The sequence below is a fragment of the Uloborus diversus genome, chromosome 5, assembly GCF_026930045.1.
Source record: "Uloborus diversus isolate 005 chromosome 5, Udiv.v.3.1, whole genome shotgun sequence".
In the NCBI taxonomy this organism is placed as follows: domain Eukaryota; kingdom Metazoa; phylum Arthropoda; class Arachnida; order Araneae; family Uloboridae; genus Uloborus; species Uloborus diversus.
In genome coordinates, this window is record NC_072735.1 from 76,495,569 (window position 1) to 76,519,385 (window position 23,817).

At 32.5% G+C, this 23,817-nt stretch overlaps 1 protein-coding gene across 4 annotated transcripts in view; it reads left to right on the plus strand.

The window, feature by feature from the left end:
- The window catches only part of LOC129223343 (bromodomain adjacent to zinc finger domain protein 1A-like), a 142,800-nt gene extending 121,495 nt beyond the window's left edge, over positions 1–21,305 (plus strand). For 2 of the 4 annotated variants that reach the window (XM_054857912.1, XM_054857909.1), the window contains 5 exons: positions 5,590–5,688; positions 5,778–5,846; positions 10,058–10,120; positions 11,478–11,623; positions 20,824–21,299. In XM_054857912.1, coding sequence (XP_054713887.1) covers positions 5,590–5,688; positions 5,778–5,846; positions 10,058–10,120; positions 11,478–11,623; positions 20,824–21,090 — 644 coding nt within the window. In that variant the 3' untranslated portion in view covers positions 21,091–21,299. Of the gene's footprint in view, positions 1–5,589; positions 5,689–5,777; positions 5,847–10,057; positions 10,121–11,477; positions 11,624–20,823 lie in introns of all 4 variants that reach the window. The other 2 variants (XM_054857910.1, XM_054857911.1) reach the window with 2 other exon arrangements.
- Positions 21,306–23,817: the final 2,512 nt, after the last annotated feature.

The following is a 23,817-nucleotide window of genomic DNA, read 5'->3' on the forward strand; positions in this document are numbered from 1 at the left end:
GAAGAAGGGATATAAATGCTATTAAAGAAGCATTACAATACAGAAAAACACAAAAATAATTTTAAAATATAGAAAGATGAAGCACAGCTTCATCTATCCTTCAGTGAGACTACCAGCATCCCTGGTTCAATTCAAAATGTATCATTACGCCCATTTAGTTCTATGGAGGCTGCCTTAAGTGCTGCGCTAAGTGCCTCCCCCCCCCCTCCCATCCAAATGTTTGTGTAAATAATATTATTCAATGGATAAAAAAGATCAGTTGTGCAGAAGGTGATAAAGGAATTGTATCATTAAAAATCAGTATTATGGTTAATTAACAAATTATTTTCAGGATTTAGCAGCAGGCAGCTAATTTGCCTTTTGATGCTTCCTTGTGTTTAAATGAATGGTCCTCTCAAGATCCTCTTTTTAATCCTAACTGGTCCTCTTTAGTCCTCTGTTTGATTGAAATTGGTCCTCTTTTACCCTTTTCTAAAACTAAAATGTGTTGGGAGCCCTGCATTAGTTTCTAGAAAAGTGAAATTTTATCTGCACAATTGCATTCGATCCTCATTGATTTGGAGGCTTTGGTATGAACTTAAAGAAACGGTTTTGATTACTAAACTATTTATTTATTTTGAAGTAATTTTAAAACCTATTTTAACTTAAATTTTCCAAAATGCATGTTTTTGTAAACAAGTGCAAGGTTCTATTTATTAATTTTTTTTATGAAAGTAGTAAAAACTACCCCCCCCTCACTTTTTGTACTTTAAAACTTTGGGACAGTGGTGGCCACCAAGTTTTTTAGGTCTGGATTGGGTGTCCTTCAAAGTCATGGGAAATTGTGGATTTCAACTATGATCGAATTTGGTACTGAAAAGTCATGATTTTCAGGGGGGGGAAATGGTCAAAAAGTATCATATCAGAGATTTTTCTGAAAAAAAAACTCAGTATACATTTAAATTTTTAATTTGCATACATTTAAATTTTTACCTGAACACTTTTTTCTAGAAAAGAAAAGGAAATTCACAATTTCTTTTTCACAAAAATAAAGAAAATTCACAAAAAATATGTTGCTTTTTCACATAACGGGGACTTAAAAAATGAAACCTGGATTGACCCCTGATATTACTGTGACATGTGACTTTGATTTCAGCATAGCACATGTTTCAACAACTTATAAAACTTTAAGTTTGGCTTTTACTGCATTGTCAAGTGATAACATAAATTAGAACAGAACTTCACGAATTTCATTCTACTGCACAGCTTGCCCATCGCAGTATCGGATCATGCAAAATCTTTCATTAAAAATTAGATTAGTGACACAACTATTTTAAGAAAGATTTGTGTTCATCTACAAAAAGTTTCATCTATTTTTTTTTTTTTTTTATTTTTAAAGAAGTATGCCTTAATATATTTAGTACAAATTACAGTTTTACGCTCTTTTACTGTTTGTAAAATTGATTTTGTGTGTATTTTTATACTTATTTATGCGTATGTATTGCACTTATGTCAGGTAGTGTAATTAAATGTTTTTAATCGAATAGTAGTATTGCATTTTGAAAAAAATGTCATACTGGCGAGCTTTGTTATCGAAATTCCTGTATTTCCTTTTTTTTTTTTTTTCAAAATATTCCTATATTATTTCGAAAAATTCCTATATTGTTTGCAGAAAATTCCTATATTTTCCATCGAATTCCTATATTTTTTTCAGAAAATTCCTATATTTTCCTATATTTTTGTTGGCAAATGTCACTTCTATCCCTGAGTGGCGGCGACTGAGGTTTACGAGGGGTAAACTACTTTTGGGGACTTTAGACTTCACATTAGAATATTTTTGAGTGAGCAAATAGGGCTTCGGAGGCTCTCATCGATAAATTTTTTGGAATTTTAGTCCTAAAAACACGATTTTAGGTTACCTTTTCCAACGTTAGGAGAAAGAGGAAAGTTCCGAAAATTCTTCGAAGTTGAAGTCTGAAAAATGTTTAGGCTCTCTTTAATGATATTAGGGTAAGGGAGAGAGGCTCTTCCAAGATAAAATCCCAAATATGAAGTATTAGAATATAAGCTTAACAGAAAAGGTTCGGGGATTCTCTCCCGAAAATTTTGCGAAAGTTAACTTTCAAAAACCTAATTTCAAGTTATTTTGGGGTGACATAAGAAGACAAAAATTCAGAGGCTTTGCCCCGTAAAAGTTTCTCAACTGACTAGGTCCTAAAAACTCTATTTCAGGCTTCTTACGATGACTTGAAAAGAAAATAGGTCTTTTATTGGAAATTTTTGAAATTGATGTCATAAAAATGAAATTTTACGCTATCTTTACTGATGAAAGGATTAGGTTTTCCTTCTAGAAAAAACTCCAAGCCTAGATAACAAAAATTTAGGCCATCTTTAGAATTAAGAAACAGCGCTCTCCACCTGAAAAATTTCAAAATTTAAGTCCAAAAATTCAATGCTATAAGTTACTTTTGGTGACATTAGGGAGGGGAAAAGATCGGTGGCTCTTCCCGAAATTTTCCTAATCTAAAGATAAAAATGCAGTTTTAGGTACTGCATATGCATACACATATGCAAGAGCAAGCGTACATGTAATTTTATTGCTTTGTGGGGGTGTGGTTATGATCCCCTAACTCTGCTACTGTACCCACGTTCTGACACTCTTGATAAAATTTTTCTCACAATTTTGATTCTTCGAAATTACGGAAAGAACTCTTAAAAGTTTTTCAAAGTTAGCAAACAACCAAAAAATAGTCGCTCAGACATTTTCCGCGTCAGTCGTTAGAACATTCACTTACATGTAATTTATTTTTTAGTCTGCGTTTATGCTAGAGAAAAAAAGAGATGTAATAACAAATTTTTAAACTTTGTTTTGTACATGCAAATTAATTGCTGTTTTAATTTGGCTAAGAGCGTCTCAAGCATAAAATGCAAAGGACTTGTCCCCCTGTCCCTCGGGCTAACACGGACCTGCACACAAATTTTAGCACTACATTCACCCGAAGATACGAAATTAGGAATAGCAATTTGCTACGCCTCATATGCTTAAACTTACGCACCAAAGACATGCCGAAATAGCATTTGCGCCTCCACATTTTGATAGAAAAATGTTCTTGTAGGCATCAGTATCACGTGTTTTCAGTGTAAAATACTGCGCTTTTGAATATCATATTTGGACACAACAAGGTAAGAATTTTTCCTTCTTAGATAGGCGTCGAGGAGGATTACTTATTTTAAAGCGCAGTATATTTTTATCACCACCATTAGACAGAATGAAAATTCGATTTTATTTCATTTATATATTAATTTTTATTTGGAGTTTTTTCAATCCGTAGAGCTCGGCGCCTTTTTTGGCTCTGGCGCCGGCATGCGCCGCACGACTTTGCACATATGGACGGCGCTGCCCTGGACACATATATAGGTTTTTTCCCTTTTAGTACCAAGCATTTATATGAAAAAATAAGGTGAAGCTTCGTGAGGGTAAAATTATTCCATTTCTAAAATACATTTACATTAAAAAGAATAACATAACAGATTTTTTTAAAATACCAAGCACTTTTCATAATGCACTCATAAGGACAAAATAACATTTCTGGGTCAGAAAGGACAATAAGAATTCCTGTAGCTTTTGAAAATTCCAAGAAAATGACACCACAAATGAAGAAAAGTGTGGTTCTAGTCATTTCAAACCAAACTTTCCTAATAAGAAAAATATGCATGTTTCAACACTCGAAGTTATGATTGAAAGCTAGATAATGATGAGAGAGAAAGAGCGGAAAACTTCTATCAGACGCGGAAAGAAATTCTCTTTATTTTGGTATTAAATTTTAAAATTTTTAACTATGTTTTCACTGCAAAAATGGCAAAAACCCATTTAGAGGTTTTTAATTCGTTAATTAATGTCATCCAAAGATGCAACCTAGCTAAGAACACTCTCGATCAACTCGCCTTTCGAACAAATTTTTTTTTTCAAAATCTGTCTGTCCGTTTAGGCATTAGAGTGCCACAGACAGACACGTTAAACTTATAACCCGCTTCCTTTGTGTGTCGGGGGCTAATAAAAATCTGGAACTAACTTATACATCTGGATGACATACTACAGCGTGTTATGTTTTAGGAGAGAATAAATAAATAACAAAAATGATTATTTATCAACTATTAAAACAAATTTTGCACAGAGCCGCTAAGCACGCCCCTGCGTATGTTTAAGATGGATGTTGTGAAAGAAATCTCCCCGTTGCAGAGATTATCTAGTGATGACATTGAACATATTCAACTTGTCTTTCTAAGGAGGACAGACCTGATTCTCTCTGAGGATCACATGCCAGAAATGCAATAGGCTTCTTAACAAAATTAGTACTAGGAAGGCTTTTCGTCTTCTTACTGGACTTTACACCTTAAAGAAGCACCTTGCTATAATGGGTGTCAGTAATGATTCAATTTGCAAAGCGTTACTTCTTTTAGGAGGAAACTATTACTCACACCCTGTGTGATTGTGAAGTGTTTTCTGCCTATAGGTTTGAACACCTTGGTCATCATTTGCTTAAACCATGCGTGATTCATGATATTTCTATTAGGTGTTTGCTGAATTCTGCTTCAGCTACTGGTCTGTTTTAAGACTTCTGTATGGGGACTAGTACAATAGACCTCTAGTCACAGTGCTTGGTTCGGTTGAGCTCCCCTTTTTCATTCATTTCATTCAAACTTACGAAAATACTAGAATGTATTGACAATCAAAAATACTTTTGAGTTCCTAAAATTTCAGACTCCCAGTGTGATAAAATTTTCCGCAACCTGGCCTTAAATGTGACAAATCGTTACGACAGACAGAATTTCAAGCTCTTTTTTTTTTCCCTTATTCGAAAGAACACCATCAGGGAAAAAAACTTATTTTGATAGGGAAAAAATGTGTTCTGTCTAATGGTATAATTCAAAAAGAAGATGTTAGGTGACAGACTTGAGCTGCAGTGCTTTGAAGGCTATTTTACACTTGAACGGTTTTGATAACCACTTTGGATGACAATATCTTTTTGAAAATAAATGTTTGAGCTATGCAACTGTAATCCATCAAAAACAAGTGTTTTTACAATATGATCACCGAAGTCAAACCTTTAAATTAATTTTTTTTTCAGATTTTATGACACCCTCAAGTCCAGGACAAAAATTTCCCACCGTGCTTTTTCACAAGTTTACACGAATGCTATAAAAAAAATAATGAGCTCAAATTCACAAAAATAAATGAGTGTATTAACAGCCAATTGTACTTAAAGCTTCAAAAATTTCAGGGTTCCAGAGTGATAAATTTTTCTGCAAACTTAGGCTAAAATTGGCAATTCATCACAAAAAGCTCATCCGCCATTTTTGATCATTTTTTTGGGATATTCTAGATTTTCAGGATTTGGATCTTGGAAGCTGAAAATTTGCATAGGTTAGTTTCAAATACATCTCTACAACTGTATAAAATTTCATCCAAATCGGAGATGGTTGAGTGGGGACCCCTAGGTCCCTTTGACATGGAATGACTCATATACCACTTTTGCAACATCACATAATGAAGCTTAATTTTCCCTTGTTTTTGTCATTTTGTTTACTAGTTTTTTTTTTCTGTTTTAGCTTCTAATGGTACGTATGGTACGAGGTCTTCTACCTTAACAACAGACACCAAGAAGAAAAAAAGCAATCCATCTCTTAAGACTAAAATTGGTACAAAAGGTATCAAACAAAATTTGAGTTCTGTTGATTCTTTTCCTCTTTTTAGGTTGATGTGTAAGGATAGTAATAAATTTTGGTGGTGCTTTTAGGTCTTAAACGAAAATATGAAGATTCCTTTGAGGACGAATTTGAACCTCCAACCAAAAGAAGTATGAGAGGTAATATATTTATTTTATATATGTATCTTAGTTTTGCTGCTGCAGCTCCATAGACTCTCCCAATGTCCTTAAAGATAAATTAAAAGGAATTTCGGTTTTATTTCTTCACTTTCTACAAATTTTCACACAAGTATCCTAGAATTAATCTCTCCCTAAAAACAACTAACATCATCTAAATTTTCCAGTTTTGAACTTCAATTTTGAAAAAAATAGGGAGAGAGTTTTTGTGCCCCCTTCCCTTAATTTCATTAAATATAACTTACAGTTGCATTTTTTTGAACTTAATTTCAAAATATTTCTAGGGATAATTCCAAGACCCATCCGGTCCTCCCACTTCATAAAAGGTAGCTCCTATAGACATTAATTCAAAACAAATTCCGGAAGAGTACCTAGTGCCCCCTCCCCTCCAAAATTTTGCTTTTAGGACTTCAATTTCCTTTTTAAAACCCAAGTGAGAGCGAAGTCCCTTAGTCGTTAAAGATAACCATTTGGTGTTGTTCTTTTTGGACTTTAGTTTTAAAAAAAAAATGCAGGGTTATACCCCCAATGCTCCCCTGACATTATTAAAGCTGGTCTTTTTTTTTGCGCAATCACGATTGCTTATTGCTTTCATTTGACTAATTTTGGCGTCCTATCATTTTATTTTCCCACCGCCACCTTCCGCACCATCACCGTCGACCGGCTGCTCCTATAGCGAAAGCCAGGGTGCAATCCATGTCCTACACACACACAAACACATACATACATACACCTACACATACACACACACAACTACCCACACATTCATGCCTGCACACAGACACAAACATATATGCCTACATACACATACCCCCCCCCCCACACACACACATTCACACACACAACTACCCACACAGTTATGCCAGCACACAGACACAAACACATGCCTACACACACATACCCCCTACAGACACACAAACACACACGCCTACATACACACACTCGTGATTGCAAAAAACATAATTTGAATTCAAGATGTCAAAATTCAAATTAATTTTTTTTTTTTTTTTTTGGAATTTCAATTTTAAAAAAATTCAGGGGAAGAGTCTCAGAACCGCAAACCCAATTATTCTTAATGTTATCAAAGATAAATAACCTACTGTATAATAGTATTACTTTTTTAAAACCTCAAATTTATAAGTTTTCCATGCAGCAGTCCCCAACCACATCCCTTCCTCTAACTTCATCAACAATGGCCTACAATTATGTTTTTAAGACCTTTTCAAAAGTTTTAGAACTGACTCCTCCCTTGTTTTCTTAAACAAATTTTTTTTTTTTTTTGGAACCTCAATTGCAAGAAATTTCCATTTTCTTAGAGCTTGATTCCTTAATAAAAGTCTGGGAACCTCTCTTCCTAACATCACTGGCTATCAACAAAACGGCATTTTTGAAATTCCCTGACCCCCTTTTTCTTCATAAATCTAAGTAGCTTCTTTACGAAATTTCTTATGACTTCAGACTTTTTTTTTTTCAAATTCTTAAAAAGTAACTCTCCTGAATTGTGTGCTTATATAATATTAGAATTGATCCTCTTCCAAATCAAAAGCTGGAACTTGTGTCCATCTTGCTATATCCAGTGGACTCTCTGTATTCTGAACACTCATGGGACCGAACAAAAGTGTTCAGATTATGGGGTTGTTCATTATACAGGGAGACTGAAAATGCATATATGGAAATACTGATGGTATTCTGTAACATTGATGTCGAGTACTTCGTCAAGTGTGATATGCCAGGAGATAGATTTGCTTAATTTTTGATTGGGCGGCTAATGCAATGTCTAATTAAACTCGGTGGGTCTTAATTTCTTGCATCTCTTTCCATACTTGCCAACTCTACTGTTTTTAACGGGAGACTCCGGTTTTTTATGTCCATCTCCCGATTTCCCGCTTTTTAGTTTTTTTCAATCAATCATCAAAAAGGTTTCAGTTTCTTCTCAATAGATTGTGCCCGTTTCTATCATCTATAAATTCGAGGGGAAAGTAGAACTCCATGTAGTGCATAAGAATACTTATTACTGAAACCAATTTTTAACTCCAGGGATAGGAGGTCTATGACAATTACGCTAGAGAAGGCCAAAATAGGTTTTCTGCACTAACTTGCAACAAAGCTACATTATGGGCAATCCTGCACCATTTTTTTCCTAAGCATATGTAGGAACACCAGAAAAGAATACCAGCTAAGTACTTTTTTTTAAATTTATTCATCATTATTTATTTTTCATTATTTTTTAGTTGGCGCCGAATTTGGTGTATATTGTAAGAATTGGCTTGTTGAAGAGCTTTTAATTTTTCCAATCAATAACTGATTTTGTAAGACTTATTTTTGGAAGCTTTCAGCGTTTCATGTTCAACAAAGAACCTGCTTTGCTGAAAATTTCAACAGATTGCAATCTTTTTGAATCTTGAAATTTTTTTAAATTATTTTGAAAGTAGGAAGTTATTTCAAGATGTGCTACCCTATACTTACTTATTTTACATTTTATGTTAATATTTTTTTTGAATATTTTTCCCGAATTTTAGTAATTGAATTTTTGTATTTACTTTTTTTTGGAAGGGATTGGGAAATGTACGAAATTTTTAGGCACTCATTTGATTTTTCATTCGCAATATTTTGTATATTTCTTGAATTTGTACTAATTAGCTTAAATGTTAGAAAAATTCCTATTTCATTTTAAATTAATAATCACGGCATTTAACAGCATAATATAATAATTTCATTGTGAAATATGTTGCTGGTGAATCATCCATGTACGTCAAGTGAAATCTCCTGTTTTTTTTTTTTTTCATCGAAGGTTGTCAAGGCAAGTATGTCTTTCTTTTTGAAATTAAAAAGTTTTACGCACCATTCAACTATAAAATATTAACAGTTTTCCGTATAGTACCTGTAAAAAAGAAAAAAGAGAGTAATTTTGATGTTTTTTTGCATCCAATTATTTAAGAAAAAAGGCTTTCGGGTGATTCTCAGCCGCATATTGCTTGTAGGTAGAAGCGGCGAGTGGAGCTTTTAAGTGCGAGGGCAATTTTTTTTAAGGAAGTTGAAGAATATTTTAGGCTATCTTGAGTGAATAGGGAGGGGGGGGGGGGCTTCTGTTGTTCTCTCACATAAATGTTTTGGAATTGTAGTTTCAAAAATGCCTTTGAGTTCTGTCAACGTTTTGGGAATGTAGAGTAGTTACCAGAGTTGTTCAGGTAATGTTTTTTTTTTTTTCCTTTTTTAAATAAAGGCTAAATAATAATAATAAAACAAAGATGTTTGGACTGTCTTTCGTAATGTAAGGGTAAAATAGAGACTCTTTCCGGAAAAAAATGTTAAAAAAAAGTCTTAAAGATGCAAATTAAAGCCATCTTTAGCAAACTAAGGGCAAATGGTTTCAGGTTCTCTCCCAAAAACTTTGCAAGTTTAAAATAATTTTTAAACTCCTTTTCAATCATTTTTTTTTTTTTTTTTTCAGACTTCTTTCTTACTGACTTAAAATGAACGAAAGGGTTCGGAGGTTCTCCCAGTTTTTTTTTTTTGAATTGATGAAATCCTGAGAACTTAGTCTTGAACTTCCTTTGGGGACTTCCAAAAAAGATCTCAGGATTTTTTTTTCTAAACTGGAATCTTTCAACTTAAAGAAATTGTGGTTGCCAAATAGTTCACTGCTAAGTTTTGTTCTAGTAAATATTTTGTTTCGTTTATATTTTATTATTTATTCCTCAGTGACTTTCTGTTACATACCACTAGTTTAAATTACATGATATACACTGCCAACTCAGTCATTCCAGCCGAGGACTGCAGTTTCATGCTTATTAGCACTCATCAGCCTGGCTTAGGAAGTGACTGAGCTGGTAATTTCAGTAAATTAAGGGTGGTAACTTACTGAAATTACTATGCCTTGCCTTCAATCTTCAAGTTGAACCGAACCATTGTTTCGGTCACTCGTCTGGTCAGAGCTAATTCTATATTAACTACCAGTTTGTTTGGCACTCTTTGCTTCCTTAAGAGGTTTTTCCACTTCTAGCTCAGTCTCTTCCTAAGTCAGGCTGATGAGTGCTAATAAGCATGAAACTGCATTCCTCGGCTGGAATGACTGAGTTGGCGGTGTATTTCATGTGTTTCTGCCTTAGCCCTGTCTAATGGGCGGTAACTTACTGAAATCAGTTTAAGGTGTTTGTTAACATTATGTACAATTTTTTTTTCTTTTGTTTTAGAGAGAAAATCTTGTAATGATGATTCTGAAAAAGAAGATAATCCATTTAAAAAAGTTTATAAAGGTGAAATATTTTTTGTCTATGGCACAAGCATGTTTTTTCTATTCGATTTTGCATTTATCTATTCTTTGCTGTTTAGATTTTTGTCATCAGTACTTTGTCAATGTAGAATTGTTAGTTTTAGAACTTAATGCACATGTTTAGGATCCTACATCTCCAAGAAATTTTTTTGCATTATACTATTTTCCTTGTTAGAAATTTGCCTATTTTCCTGCTGTAGAATATTTTATAATTTTTTTTAAATTACCAATTCATTTATTTTTTTTGGCTTGTTTTTAGACCAATGTCTAAGTTAAATTAAAATTACAAAGTAGTTTATCTCTAGTTACATAGCGTAACTTAAAAGCTAGAAAATACCATTATATCATAATAATAATTATTTAATTATTCATTCATTGTTTCTGAAATAAACATCCAGATGCATTGTGTTTTCCCCAATTTGAATTAGTTGTCTTAAAAATTATCAATTTACAATAATAATGTTTTATTCACCATGCACTTAGTAGCTTTTTATAAATTGCATGCATTTCACCAACTGCTAGTTTATTTATTGCCCCTATGATCATCAATTGTTTGATATTGTAAACATATGTACATACAATATTGATTGGCAATATTTATGATATTAATATATTATGAAACCCCTTTCAAATGGACATTTATAGCTCAAAAAAGTGTCTTGTATCAGAGATGTCTTGTGGTTTTTTAATAAATTTCCAAAAAGTTAGCGTATGGTATCTTTTGTGGGATATTAGAATAAATTCTATCATTCACCCTTAAGAACTTGTAGGGGATCCCTTACTTTGTAGGGATTATCGCTATGATTAAATCATGTTGCTTAGTAAGGTATTACGTACGGAATATATATAGCAGTTTTTAAATTATTGATTTCAATGAGACAAGTAAAAGAGCTAACTAATACAATTTAGCTACTTGTAAAAGAAACCAAAAAACTATTGTAATGAAAATAATTATGCTTTTGAATTTCGTTTGTATCAAAGTACTGTTTATTGAATACGTATTCATTCATAATTGCAATGCATTCCTTATTCATGAGGAATGCAAAATGCTTGCAACGCATTTTGTATGCATTTGGAATGCTTGCAATGATATGAAGTGTGCAACGTTTTTACATTTCAGCTGAATGAGAATTATAACCAATCATAAAATAATAGATTTCAATTTTATATGAACAATAATACTTGAAGCCATTGAATTCCAACATTTCATGAGACTCATTCAGTTGAATTTGTTGCCACATTCATCTCTTCATCCAGTCATTCATCCATCTTGTTTTTATGAGTGTGACAAATGATTAGTCTGAAAAAAGTTTGAAGAGATGGTCTCTTATTTGGCACAGATTCAGCCGTAAACACTGCGAGGAGGAGGTCTAAAACTGGGAGTGGTGATGACATGCTGGATTACAAAGCATGCATAGATTTGCTGGTTGAGTTGATGCGTCATCCATCCAGCTGGCCGTTCTTGGTCCCAGTTAGCAAGAAAGATGTAAGTTGATCATATGTCTACAGCTTGCTTACATCTTCTGTGTATTGTAATGTATGCTCCTTTGTTGATCTGTGCATTTCTGTCCTTCTGCTGCGGTTTGGATTTCATAAACTTCAAACTAATAATGTTAATTGCATTTCCAAGTTCAATAGGCAGTCTTAGAAAACAATTTTATTACTAGTTACAACAAAGGAGAAAAACCTAGCTATGATTGCTAAGTAATCTTTTTTTTTTTTTCTGTGGTTTAAAACTATAATGATTTATTTGTTTATGCTTATGATGTATAATTGCACAGTTTATAGCACTAATAAAAAGGAATTAATGTAAATGTAATATTCCTTGTCCTGCATGAAGAAATATCAAAAAATTTCAATCTCATTTGACCAAATGCCCTCCTTTCTTTGCGAAGACTGATATACTATTTTGGAGATTATGCCTAGTATGTTTTTAATGCTTAGTGAAATTTCACAAAAAAATTTTTTTTCTCTGTTAATTTTTGCACAGCTTTTTTCTTTATAACTATTGGTTTGACTTTTGTTCAGACAGTAGCATAAGCAATATCAGTGGATGAAAAGTTAAACCAATTTAAACTTGACATTTTAGTTTCCTTTTTAGTATTCTAAAAAGTAAATATTCCTCACTTCAAATCTGCAAGTATGTCTTGTACATGTTACTTAACATATAAGGTTAATAAGAATCTATCTGCATGTTAGTAACGTGACTTACCACTTGTGGGTCATTCCAAGTCAACACATCCAGGGGTGAACACCCAAGGTTGGCAGAATTTAATGACACTTGGTGAGCTTAATCAATCTATGGATTTAAGAATAACTGGAAAGTTTTATATTACTACTTCAATTACTTTTTGAATTGCAGCGTTTTAAGTTTTTTCAAAAACTTTTCATTTATCAAAAACTGCTTGTCCAACAACCGTTCATACTTGTACAGTTTTCACTACAGCCAAGGAAAAAGTGGACAAGCAGAAAGTTGTCACTTCTAAGAGCCGCTTGGCTAAAAATGTATTAAAATATTTTTATGATAAAATTGTGAAATGAAACATTTTCAAACAAACTTTACTTCAAAAATTTTGAAAATCGTTAAGATTTTCAAAATTAAATACGTAAAATTATATTTACGTTTAAATAAATTTACGTTTAAATTATTTAGGTAAAAATATATTTACGTTTTTTTTATATAATTACGTTATTTATATAAAAAAAACGTAAAATTTTCAAAATTTGAAAATTTTAATAGTTATCAGCTTGTGGAACAAATTATAGGATAACTCATTTCTTTGAAATCGCAAACTAAAATTTGCGTACTTAGTCCTATCATATGATTTTTTACAATAATCCAAAATTGTTATGCTGTAAGATTGTTCAGTTGTTCACTTTATCTTGTTTTCCATCATGCCAATGAACAAAGAACATCCTTCCATGTGGAAAATTGGCAAGCAACCAGTAAAGACAAAACCAAATGAATTGGTCCCGCAAGGGAATAAGATGTGCTTAGTTCATCTAATATGATTCTGAAAATAGTAAGCTAGTTTTATGAAAATAAAATTCTAAGCAGAAGAAAGTAGCTAGGACTTCCAAAAACAGCTGTGAAATAATTGCAGGAATTAAAATTAAGATTAAATATTGTAACAAGGAAGCTGGCATCACTAGCAGCTAATAAATACATTCTCTCCACTTAGAAACTGGATACTTCGCAGTCTATCCAGGATTCATATGCATCATGGAAATCCTAGAAAGTCATTAAAAAAATTAGCATATTTCAGACCTGGAAAAGTAATGGAAAATTCAAATTTTCATTCAAAGTCATGAAAGTTTATTTAAAGTCATGGGAAAACGTCTTGGGCAAAGAGAAAGTAATATACAGTGGAGCACCGACTTTTCTCTTTTATACGTTTTTATCTATTATACGTTTTTTAAATTGGTTCCTACAGAGTCTAATCCACATTAACCTATACCTATTATACGTTTTCTCATTTGTACGCTTTTTCATACAGTCTCTTCAAAAACGTATAAACGGTGCTTCACTGTAGTAGCAAAAAGAGCATTAGAAATCTTGTGTGATTTAACAGTAATTTACATAAAAGCTTTAAAAACTGAAAAATTGAGCGATCCCCAAAACAAATCTGAATTTTGAAATCTTATTGCATCCACTTCTGTAGTAGCAGCTCGTCTTTTTTTGCAATGTGATTTTATTGCTTGGACATCACTCATTTTGAATTAACCATTGTTTTCATTGTTATATTTTATATTCTGTAGTAGCAAACTTATACGTTCTTGATTCCACCCACTCTAAAAACACAATTCAATTGCATCCTAGTTCGATTCCTCATAAAAAATTTATTACTAAATTTATCAGAGTGATGAGTTCCCTGCTCAAAACAAAGCGTTGACACTAAAAGGCAACTTTTGAAGCAAATTTATTGAAACTTAGTAGTGACTCATTCCACCTTTGTCACATTCATTATCACTCTGCCTGTTTACAAAAAAAAGGCATTTAAGCATCATTATATTCTATTACTGTATTTAAATTAATGTGATGAAAACAGATAAGAGTAGTTTTCATGCAATATTCCAGACAGCCCGGTTATCATGGTCAGAAATATTCCTTGAATCTTGGTAAATTGCTTGCAGTTCTGCCTTAGCATTGGCTTCGGGTCGTTAACTTATTGCTAACCAGGGAACCTCACACCTTCAATAATCATGAATAAATTTCAATGGTCGCATTCAAAAGACCACATTTAGACTTTTTTTGATCCATGAACTGTTTGCCCTCGTCCTCTAGTTTTCGAGATATGGGGTCTTAAAGTCTGCCGAAATCTCAAAAAAAAGTCGCCAAATTTAAAGACTTGGCAAGAAATTTAAAACGCCGTGCTATTTCATCATCTGCATCTTGCAAGGCGTCTCGATTCCATTTTGGGTCATCTGCGAATTGTGTGAAAGATGTTTTGCATTAATACGTTACTTTTGTGTGTTAAACTAAAGAATCGCTATCAAGCTTATGAAGTCGAAAGTAGATAGCTTTATTCAGATGAACGACAACTTGAGAAAGAAAATAAACATAAATTTAGAATTTCATTCGTGATAATACATTTTAGAATATCACTGCATTTTAAGTGCGTTAAGTGAATTATTAATGAAATATGTTGCAAGTATTTCTAAATAATGTGGGAGAATTAATACAAATAAGTACAAAATGCAGGGTAATTTGAGCTCATACAGTATATAAATAATAAAATGGATAGTCTTTGATGCTAAAATAAATTGGTTAAAGATTATGGTATCAGTTTTTTTTTTTTTTTTTGTTAAGTGATTCAATACATGAAGCTTTATTGTCTTACCACTGTGAGGAAAAATATTTTATTTACAATTTGAAAACAACGGATAGTATTTGTCAATAACATGCAATTCAAAACTATCGCTATTGAAAATTACATCATGGATAGCGGGAAATATATATTTTTATTCTTAAAATTTTTTAGCTTTGCCAACATTCGTTACAACAACTCCTGTTGTTCGAACAAAACTTAGCACTACAGGAAAAAGTGACTATAATGTAAATGCACAACATATTGCATGTCATTTATTTATTTTTAAAAATACTGGAATAACTTTTGCTCATTTTGTTGCTATGAAACTACAATCACTTATTCATTTCCAGATTAGTGCGCCACAATACTCGGACATGATACAATTTGCCTGGTACAAGTCTGGGTTATTACAAACTCGGCCATTCCATTTGAAACACCATTGCAATTTTGCTTTTCAAAAGGGGTTTGACCGCAGCAATATCTACCAGAATTAAAAAATTAACTTTTCACATAAACTAAAAGAAATACTCATAATTAATACTTAAAAGAACTAATAAGAAATAGTTAAAACATAGTATATCAATAATATTGTAACTAACACTTAAAGTACTAAAGTAAAATCGACTTAATACACTAATGCAAAAATATACTTTTATCCCTCTCTTCAAAATTTTACTGGGAAAAGGGTCAATTCCGCTGTGGAAAGTTAAAGCGCAGTATCTACAGAAATGAATTTTTGAGATATTTGAAGAAACGCTTTTCGACTTCCGTAAAGAGAAACGTAAGAATGTAACGTTATGTTTGTGCTTAACTTTCAGCGAAAACCAAATAAGCAAGCTTGTACACTAAAGCTGGTGCACAGAAAATGACAAAAAAGCAAAAAAAAAAAATGGAAAATTTGGATGACATTACATTTTTCCTTCCTAAGGCAAATGCTTATTATACCGAAAAGCAACAAAAACCACACCTACATACACATTGCTATAGCTTGAAAAAATGTTTGGTGGAACTCACCTTAAGGGGACTCACCGAGAGAGAGAGAGAAGAAGGTGGTTGGAAATCAATTTACATTATATTTGCATTGTTTTTACGATAAAAAAAAAAAAACAAATATTTTGGGTGACGGCATTCCTCTGCTTCCTCTTCCCCAACCATACTACACTTTCGCAAGTACATCCTTTTTCTGTGAATATCAGGAGAGTCAACTGTCACCTCCTGATCCCCTTAAGTGGTGGGCCTGCTTTTATCATCAATAATAAGGTAAAGCTTAAATTTATTCTTGTTTTGGAGCTATTGTTTTTCTGGAAAAACTTTCCACTTGATGAGCTTGAAAGTGGTTCTTAACTTAGACACCCACAAGTAAAGCAGGGGTGTCTATTTCCTCCAAAAGCGATAGTGCCCCCCCTCCCCCATAACTGGAAGTCCCCACAAAAAAGAGTCACGCCACAGACAAGAGAAAAATACCCCTAAGAACAACCCCCTAAAAGTTTTAATAGAGCAGTCCCCCCCCCCCCCTTCTCGAGTAATTACCCTCAAGTAAAGTATTTACTTAAAACATCTTTCATGCACTTTGGTAAAGAATGGCAATGAGTGCAGTGATAAGTGTCACACTGTGATGAAGCCTGCTTGCACAGAACCCTTGTTAGGAAACCCTTGCAGAACACTCAGAATGCTGCTGTGCTAAGCACAGATGTGGTATCTGCAGTAGAGCTGAAAATGAGAAATTGATGATTAAAGGGTTTTTTTTTTTTTTTTTGTGACTTAAATAATTGTTCAACTCAGTGTAGTAAATAAATTATCTAACCTACGTAAGAGTGTATTTTTGTAAAAATCTTTAAAAAAATAATAAATGTAGTTATGACAAATTTTCTTTTCAAGACCTTTTCATATACGAGGTTAATTTCACCTTAAGTGACAATTACTATGCATTTTTAGGAGTATGAGGCCATTCATTAATTACGTAGGGATGATTTTGCCAATTTTTGACACCCCTCTCCCATGTAAGGATCCGTAAGCTTTTTCAAACCCCTCCCCCGATTATTACGTAAGATTCTGTTTCCTTTATCAAAATAATAAAACAATATCTTACACATCACCGGAGTCACTATTATATAATTAAACCATTTTGTGTAAAGAAATATTTACTAAAAAGTTGGAATTCTAGACTGAATGTTTTTTTTTTTTTGTATATGATGCAATACTAATTAAAAATAAAACATGCTATACATAGTTGAATTCTTTATTTTATTTTACACTATTCATTCTTTGTGAAACAATTTTTAAAAAAACGGTTCATCCTAATACGTTTTTTACCTTTTAGACGCAAATGAAATATGATCCCTACCAAACCACTTGACCACGCGATTTCTCATTTCTAATGTAAAACATCGACTTAGAAAATATTACATAAGAAAGGGTTTGACCCCATCCTCCTCAGGACCCTTACGTAATTAACGAAAGCCCCCTTTCTGCACAGATATGACAAAAATAGATTATTACAACATGCTAAATATATCATTAAATAATACTGAAAACATCTGCTTGATTTTGACTTAGCTGTCGCTTTATTTTGTTAATACAGATCTAACAGAATCTACCTTTTGAAAAGTGCCATTTTCAAACTTTAGGACTTTAAAACTGTAAACCATAATTATCTGTTTTTCATATTCAAAGAATGTTGATGTTGTCATTTATAATGTTTTATTTTCTAGGCAGGGGCGGACCTAGAGGGGGGTCATGGCCCCTCCCAAAGCCTTATGGTTGTAGGAATTTTTTTAAGAAAAAAAAATATTATGAGAAGATAACAAAATTTAACACATGTGTTACAATGAAAAAGAAGCATAAGCCTTAGTTGGGAGATAAATTCTGTCCCTACCCTCAAAACAAAACTTTTATTTCCAAAATTTTTCTCCATCTTTTACATCATTTCTTGATTCCAACTACAGACACTTGGACGATCTCTAAATGCTGCTGTTCTCAGAGTATACCTATGGTTCACAAGACCAAAGAGAGCCTAATTTTTCGCTTTTATGGCTTTAATTTCGAAACTAGGGGGAGAACCCTTTTCCCATGTCCTTTCACAAATGCCTTGATATGTAGCAAAAAATTCCATTTTAAGTCTTTTATTTGGCAAAAATGTCAACGGAAACTAGCTTATCCAGCCCTTATCAGTTAACTTGCTTAAAAGCAACTTAAATGAAATTTTTTGGGACTTCAATTACAAACGATCTTTGATAAGACCCCCTCCCTAGTTTATATTGTGATGATAGCGTTAAAAGGAGGCTTTTGGAGGAGCTCACGAATTTTCCATCCCTTTCTAAAGTATGTATAAAAATAGTTAAAAATCGAATTTTTAGAGCCTCAAATGCAAAATATTTCCAGGAAGGAAGGATTCTAAGCACCTTCACTCTTCCTTAAATGTAAGCAAACATTACCTAAAGGTGCATTTTTAGGATGGACAGCTGAAGAGCTTGAAGAGCATCCCTCCTCTTCTAACTTCTCAATGTATAATGACAGAATATTTTGGTTCTAAGTTTTATTTTCAAAAAGTATTTTGGGGCCAGCACCTGAAACCTGACCTTTCTCGGTATATCATCAAAAATAGACAAAATGCGGTTTTAGTTTCCTAATTTTCAAAAATTACTCGGCTATTTAAATTTTGAAACATTTTCAAAGGAGATTCCTAAATGCACCCCTCATCTAATGTCCCGATACCCCGAAAATTGAGTTATTAAAACTTCATTTTAATAAAATTTCTGGAGGAGTTCGGAGTTTGTTCAAAAATTTCGGATGGCCCCTCCCAAAACAATCGGCTGGATCCGCCACTGTTTCTAGGGATTCATTTTTACGCACTATGAAGATAACTTTGACAGCAGACGATACTTAAATAAAAATATAATTGACTGTAGAATGAAATGCTAAGAATTTACCTTTTAAATAGAAATTTAAATAGAAAAAGCTGGATAATTACTTGAACATTTATGCAAAATTGTATTATTTTTTATTCTCGACCTATATCAACTATTCAAATGTTCACTAATTTTAGTACTCTGTTGTAATGAACTGCTACATTATTGAATGTGCTGCTTTACTAAGGTAAAAAAGTTGTATCTACAAATTATTAAGGGAGAAAAGGGTAATTGCTCAGATACCACTTTAAAGGCTTAGTATTTCTCACTTACGTTCAAATTGCTTTAGCAAACTACGTAAAATATGCAGATACCACTTTTTTGCTCTAGCTTTTTTTAAGCACATTTATTATACTTGGCCTGTTTTTCACGAAATAATCTGAGGCTTGGTTTTGCTTATATTTCAGCAACTAGATCACTGAAAGACTTCTGGATTTCACCAAATGATTTGCTTAATCTTAAAGTACAACCTAACGCTGAAAAATTAAAATTCTAGAATAAATAGAAAATAGTAAATTTCATGCAATTTATCCATTAAATGTTTAAATATAAAACTCATTGTTACAAATTTTGTTGCCTTGCAACAGTAATGTTAAAAGCAATCCTAATGAAAATTTTGAATCAAGGCTTCTTGGAAGCAAGGATGAAATTAGCAAGCATAAATCTTAGAGGAACAAAGGTTAAATTTTAGTTCAACTGCTCAAAGTTTTAGAGACGTATATAGTTTTTTCCCCCTTTAAGTACCGAGCATTTATATGAAAAAATAAGGTGAAGTTTCGTGACGGTAAAATTATTCTATTTCTGAAATACATTTACACTAAAAAGAATAAAATAACAGAATTTTTTTAAAAATACTAAGCACTTTTCATAACACAGTGAAAAGGACAAAATATCCTTTCTGGGTCAGAAAGGACAATTTAAGCATTCCTGTAGTTTTCAAAAATTCCAAGAAAATGACACCACAAATGAAGAAAAACACGGTTCTTGTCATTTCAAACCAAACTTTCTCCTTAAGAAAATATGCATATTTGAGCACTGAAAGTTATGATTGAAAGTTGAATAATGATAAGAAATTCTCTTCATGACTTGAGCTGCACTTTTCTTCGTTTGTGGTGTCATTTTCTTGGAATTTTCGAAAGCTACAGGAATGCTTAAATTGTCCTTTCTGACCCAGAAAGGTTATTTTGTCCTTTTGAGTGCGTTATGAAAAGTGCTTAGTATTTTTTTTTTTTTTAATTCTGATATTTAATATTTCGTGTTCGCGAATCGCCAAAAAATTTGAGACTTAGGTAAACAAAATTACTAATGACCACCCTGTGACAATTACTCAGTTTTGACAAAATGTGTGCTAAACATGTTAGCATACCTTCCAAATGCTCCCTCGGCAACACTTTTTGGAAGGTTAGTTTCAAAAGTTACTTCAAGTGTGGTAATAGTTTATTTATATTTACTCTATTTTGCCTTCTATCCCAACTCACCCTCATTAAAAAAATAAACTGGTATGCCATTAGAAAATTCTTATTATTCAAACGGTGCCGTAAATCTGAAAAGTTTGGAAACCCCTCATATATAGGATGAATTATTTAGCTATTGTAAATGTTTTGTTCAAACTATTTAGGCCTTTATTGTGCAATTTCCTTGTGTTCCAACTTGTGAATTTGATCATACTGCTTCAGAAAGTTTTGAGGTATTTTCGAATGTGATTAGTAGATTCTTATAATAAATTTATTCTAAAAAAGATGTTGGAAAAAATCTTATGTTTCAAATTTGTTTTGTTTGCATGTAAAAATGAATGTTGATCTAATTTACGTAACAGTTCCAGTGAGAATACATAACTATCTGTCTGAATTTTCCCTTCCAATTTTTGGCTTCTGAAAATAGAAATCATGTAAAGTAACCTGTATTTTATTTATATTTCAAAGTTTCAAACATATGACTCACTGATTGATTTTTTGTTTTTCATTTAGGCCCCAGACTATCATCAAATAATAAAACGCCCTATGGACTTCGGCACCATCCGGTCAAAACTTAATTACATGAACTATAAAAACAATGAAGACTTTGTTCGTGATATATATCTTGTATTACAAAACTGTGAGTGGTTTAATCCAAAAAACAGTCCTGAATACAAAGCTGCACAAGTACTTTATAAAGAAGTTAAAAGGCTATTACAAGAATACCAAATATGTAATCCCTTCTCTTCAAATGAAAGACCGAATGTAAATGAATCATGAATTGTATAATATAACTTTATTTATGTAATTTAGGACAAAAAATCTTGGTTTCTAGCCTATAAATGTTACACTTTTTTTTTTTTTAATTGTTTCACCGTTAACTTTTTTTAATAAAAAAACTAAGGTTATATATGTTTCCTCATTTCTGTGAAATCATTCCTTGTTTAATCATTGTGTTACAAATTAGTGCTTGTTACATTCTCCTATATCCAAAGAAAATAAAATATTGAATTTGCAAAATTTTTGAATTTTTTTCAACTTTACGTCAGAAGCTCCAAAACAATTCTGTAACGTGCCGTATCAGTAAAAGAAAAACATCTTTGCTGTACAGAGGAAAATGCTCAGAAATCAAGGAAACTGATATATAGTCATGAATTTTGAGCTCAAGAACAAAATACTGATCAAAACAAAGTACTAATCGAACTTTGCAGATGCTTTGTATATTGGAAAACTTTTTGAAGAATTGCTTAAACCAGGGGTCTTGAACCTTTTACTCAAGGACCACATTGCAAATTTTTAGTGTCAAGTTCCCCAACAACTCATCAATATTTCAGTTTAGATAGTTTCATAAAAACTAGTTTCCCCCTCCCCGACAATACACCCACTTTTTGATGCTCAGTAGCATAAGCTTAGCCATGAATCACATAGGAAGGGGCGAGCAAAGACAAAACATGCTAGTTTTTTTTTAGCTGCCCCCCCCCTCCCCCTTATTTTTATATCTTCGTTCTTTCGAGGCGAAGAAAAATCTGACACTGCCGATATTACTCATCTTGCTTCAGTTTCCTATATTAAAATTTGATTTAGAAAAAAAGAAGACATTTTTCTTTTCTTCCAAAAAAATATCTGGGGACCTGTATAAATTCTTTAAGTGGAGCCCGATGTTAAGGTTTTTCCAAATCAGCGTTTTTTAAAATTCAATTATTTCTGTGTATTAAGCATTAGCCAAAAAAATTCTTGTATTGACAATATGACATTTAATACCTAAATTGAAATATATCGTAAATTTTGTGATTGACCCTCAGTACAGCCTTTCAAGAGTTGCCAACCTATGTCGAAAAAAATGAAAAGGTGCATTAGGGCTCAACCATGGTTTTTGTACATAATTTGTGTAATATATAAAATTATTCAAGACCATCATTATTTGCATAGCTCACCCTCTGCGCTGCCAAAAAAAATGGCAGTTTTTGTATCAAAAAATACTACAAAGTACAGTTTTTATAAGCCTTTAGTGCACTGAGGATCTGTGGAACTGGATACCTGAATTTCAAACTAGAGTATGTATTTTCACAAACAAGTGACAAAATTATGGGAAAATTCTTTTCAAGAACACAATACGTATTTACAAAGATGACGTATCACAAGATTACGTATATCACAAAACGGTATATACAAAGATGAGATTTTTCCAGCTTTTGTCGGAATCCCGGCTTTTTCTGTTAGTTTTTAAAATCTTGCCACCTTTTTTTTGCCTCTTTCAAGCCTTATTTTTCTCAAAAATCGGAAAAAAAAATTCAACAGAATAGGAATTTTATAACACTTTAATCATCCCTATTATATACACGGTGGCGCACACAGGAATTTTTCAAAGGGGGAGGGGTGTCTAGGGCCGAATTTCCACTATTCTTATATAATATTCCAACACGCATCCAAAGATATTCTTTTAATTTTATCGATAACCGGAACAAAAGTCATTTAAATAATATATTGAATAATTACTTATCATTAGTTAATAAATTAAATTTATTAATAACAAACAATTAAAATGCCAAAGAGCAGAGGAATAAAAGTATTTACTTTTCTCATAATAATCTTAAAAAAATAAAACAAAGAATATAATATGTGTGAAAATAAAAATGTTTGTATATGCAGGTTTAACCTGCAAGAGCAAAAGCTTTATTTTCGCTTTATTAGTCTTAAATGTATACTTCCAATTCGCAACTCCAACGAACTATAGGGGGCACTGCAGTCACTGTCTAATGGCCGACTTAAAAACTAAAACAAACGCATGTGGTAACGAAGAAAATGCTAAAAGTGTTGTGATTTTTGTTCGTATGTATGATTTTTTCGCTTTATTCATTTGAAAAGATTTTTCAAAGTCTTTTGGTTATTCTGACCCATATAGAAAGAGATTAGAAACCAAAAAGTATTACGAAAGTAAACAATTAATGCAGAACACACAGTAAGTTGTTCTGAAGCAGCCATTTTCACGATGTTGAATTCGGAATTCATAAATCTTTGGTTCGCTTCGAAAGGCATTTTCATTTTGTACCGTTTTTTCTATACATTAGTACATATTAAGTTCAGTTTCGTGACATTTCCGGCATTTGTTGACATTTTTGTCACATAGTGCATGTGGCAGACTGTCAAGAGTAACGTTTAACACTAGATAATTTATTTCTATGACTATATGATTGGATATCAAAAGAAATCATGCATTTAATTCATTCTTCATGGAAATGATTTACCTGATATGCGAAATCTTGTCAAGATACAATTCGGATGATGTGAGTGTTCCGGACGCCTGGACCCTTGTGTGCACCACAGTATTATACATATGAAAATTGCCTCCCGGGTTTTGAAGTTTTATTGAAACAAATATATTACCAATTCGCAACTCCAACGAACTATAGGGGGCACTGAAGTCACTGTCTAATGGCGGAATTGAAAACTAAAACAAACGCACATGGTAACGAAGAAAATGCTAAAAGTGTTGTGATTTTTGTTCGT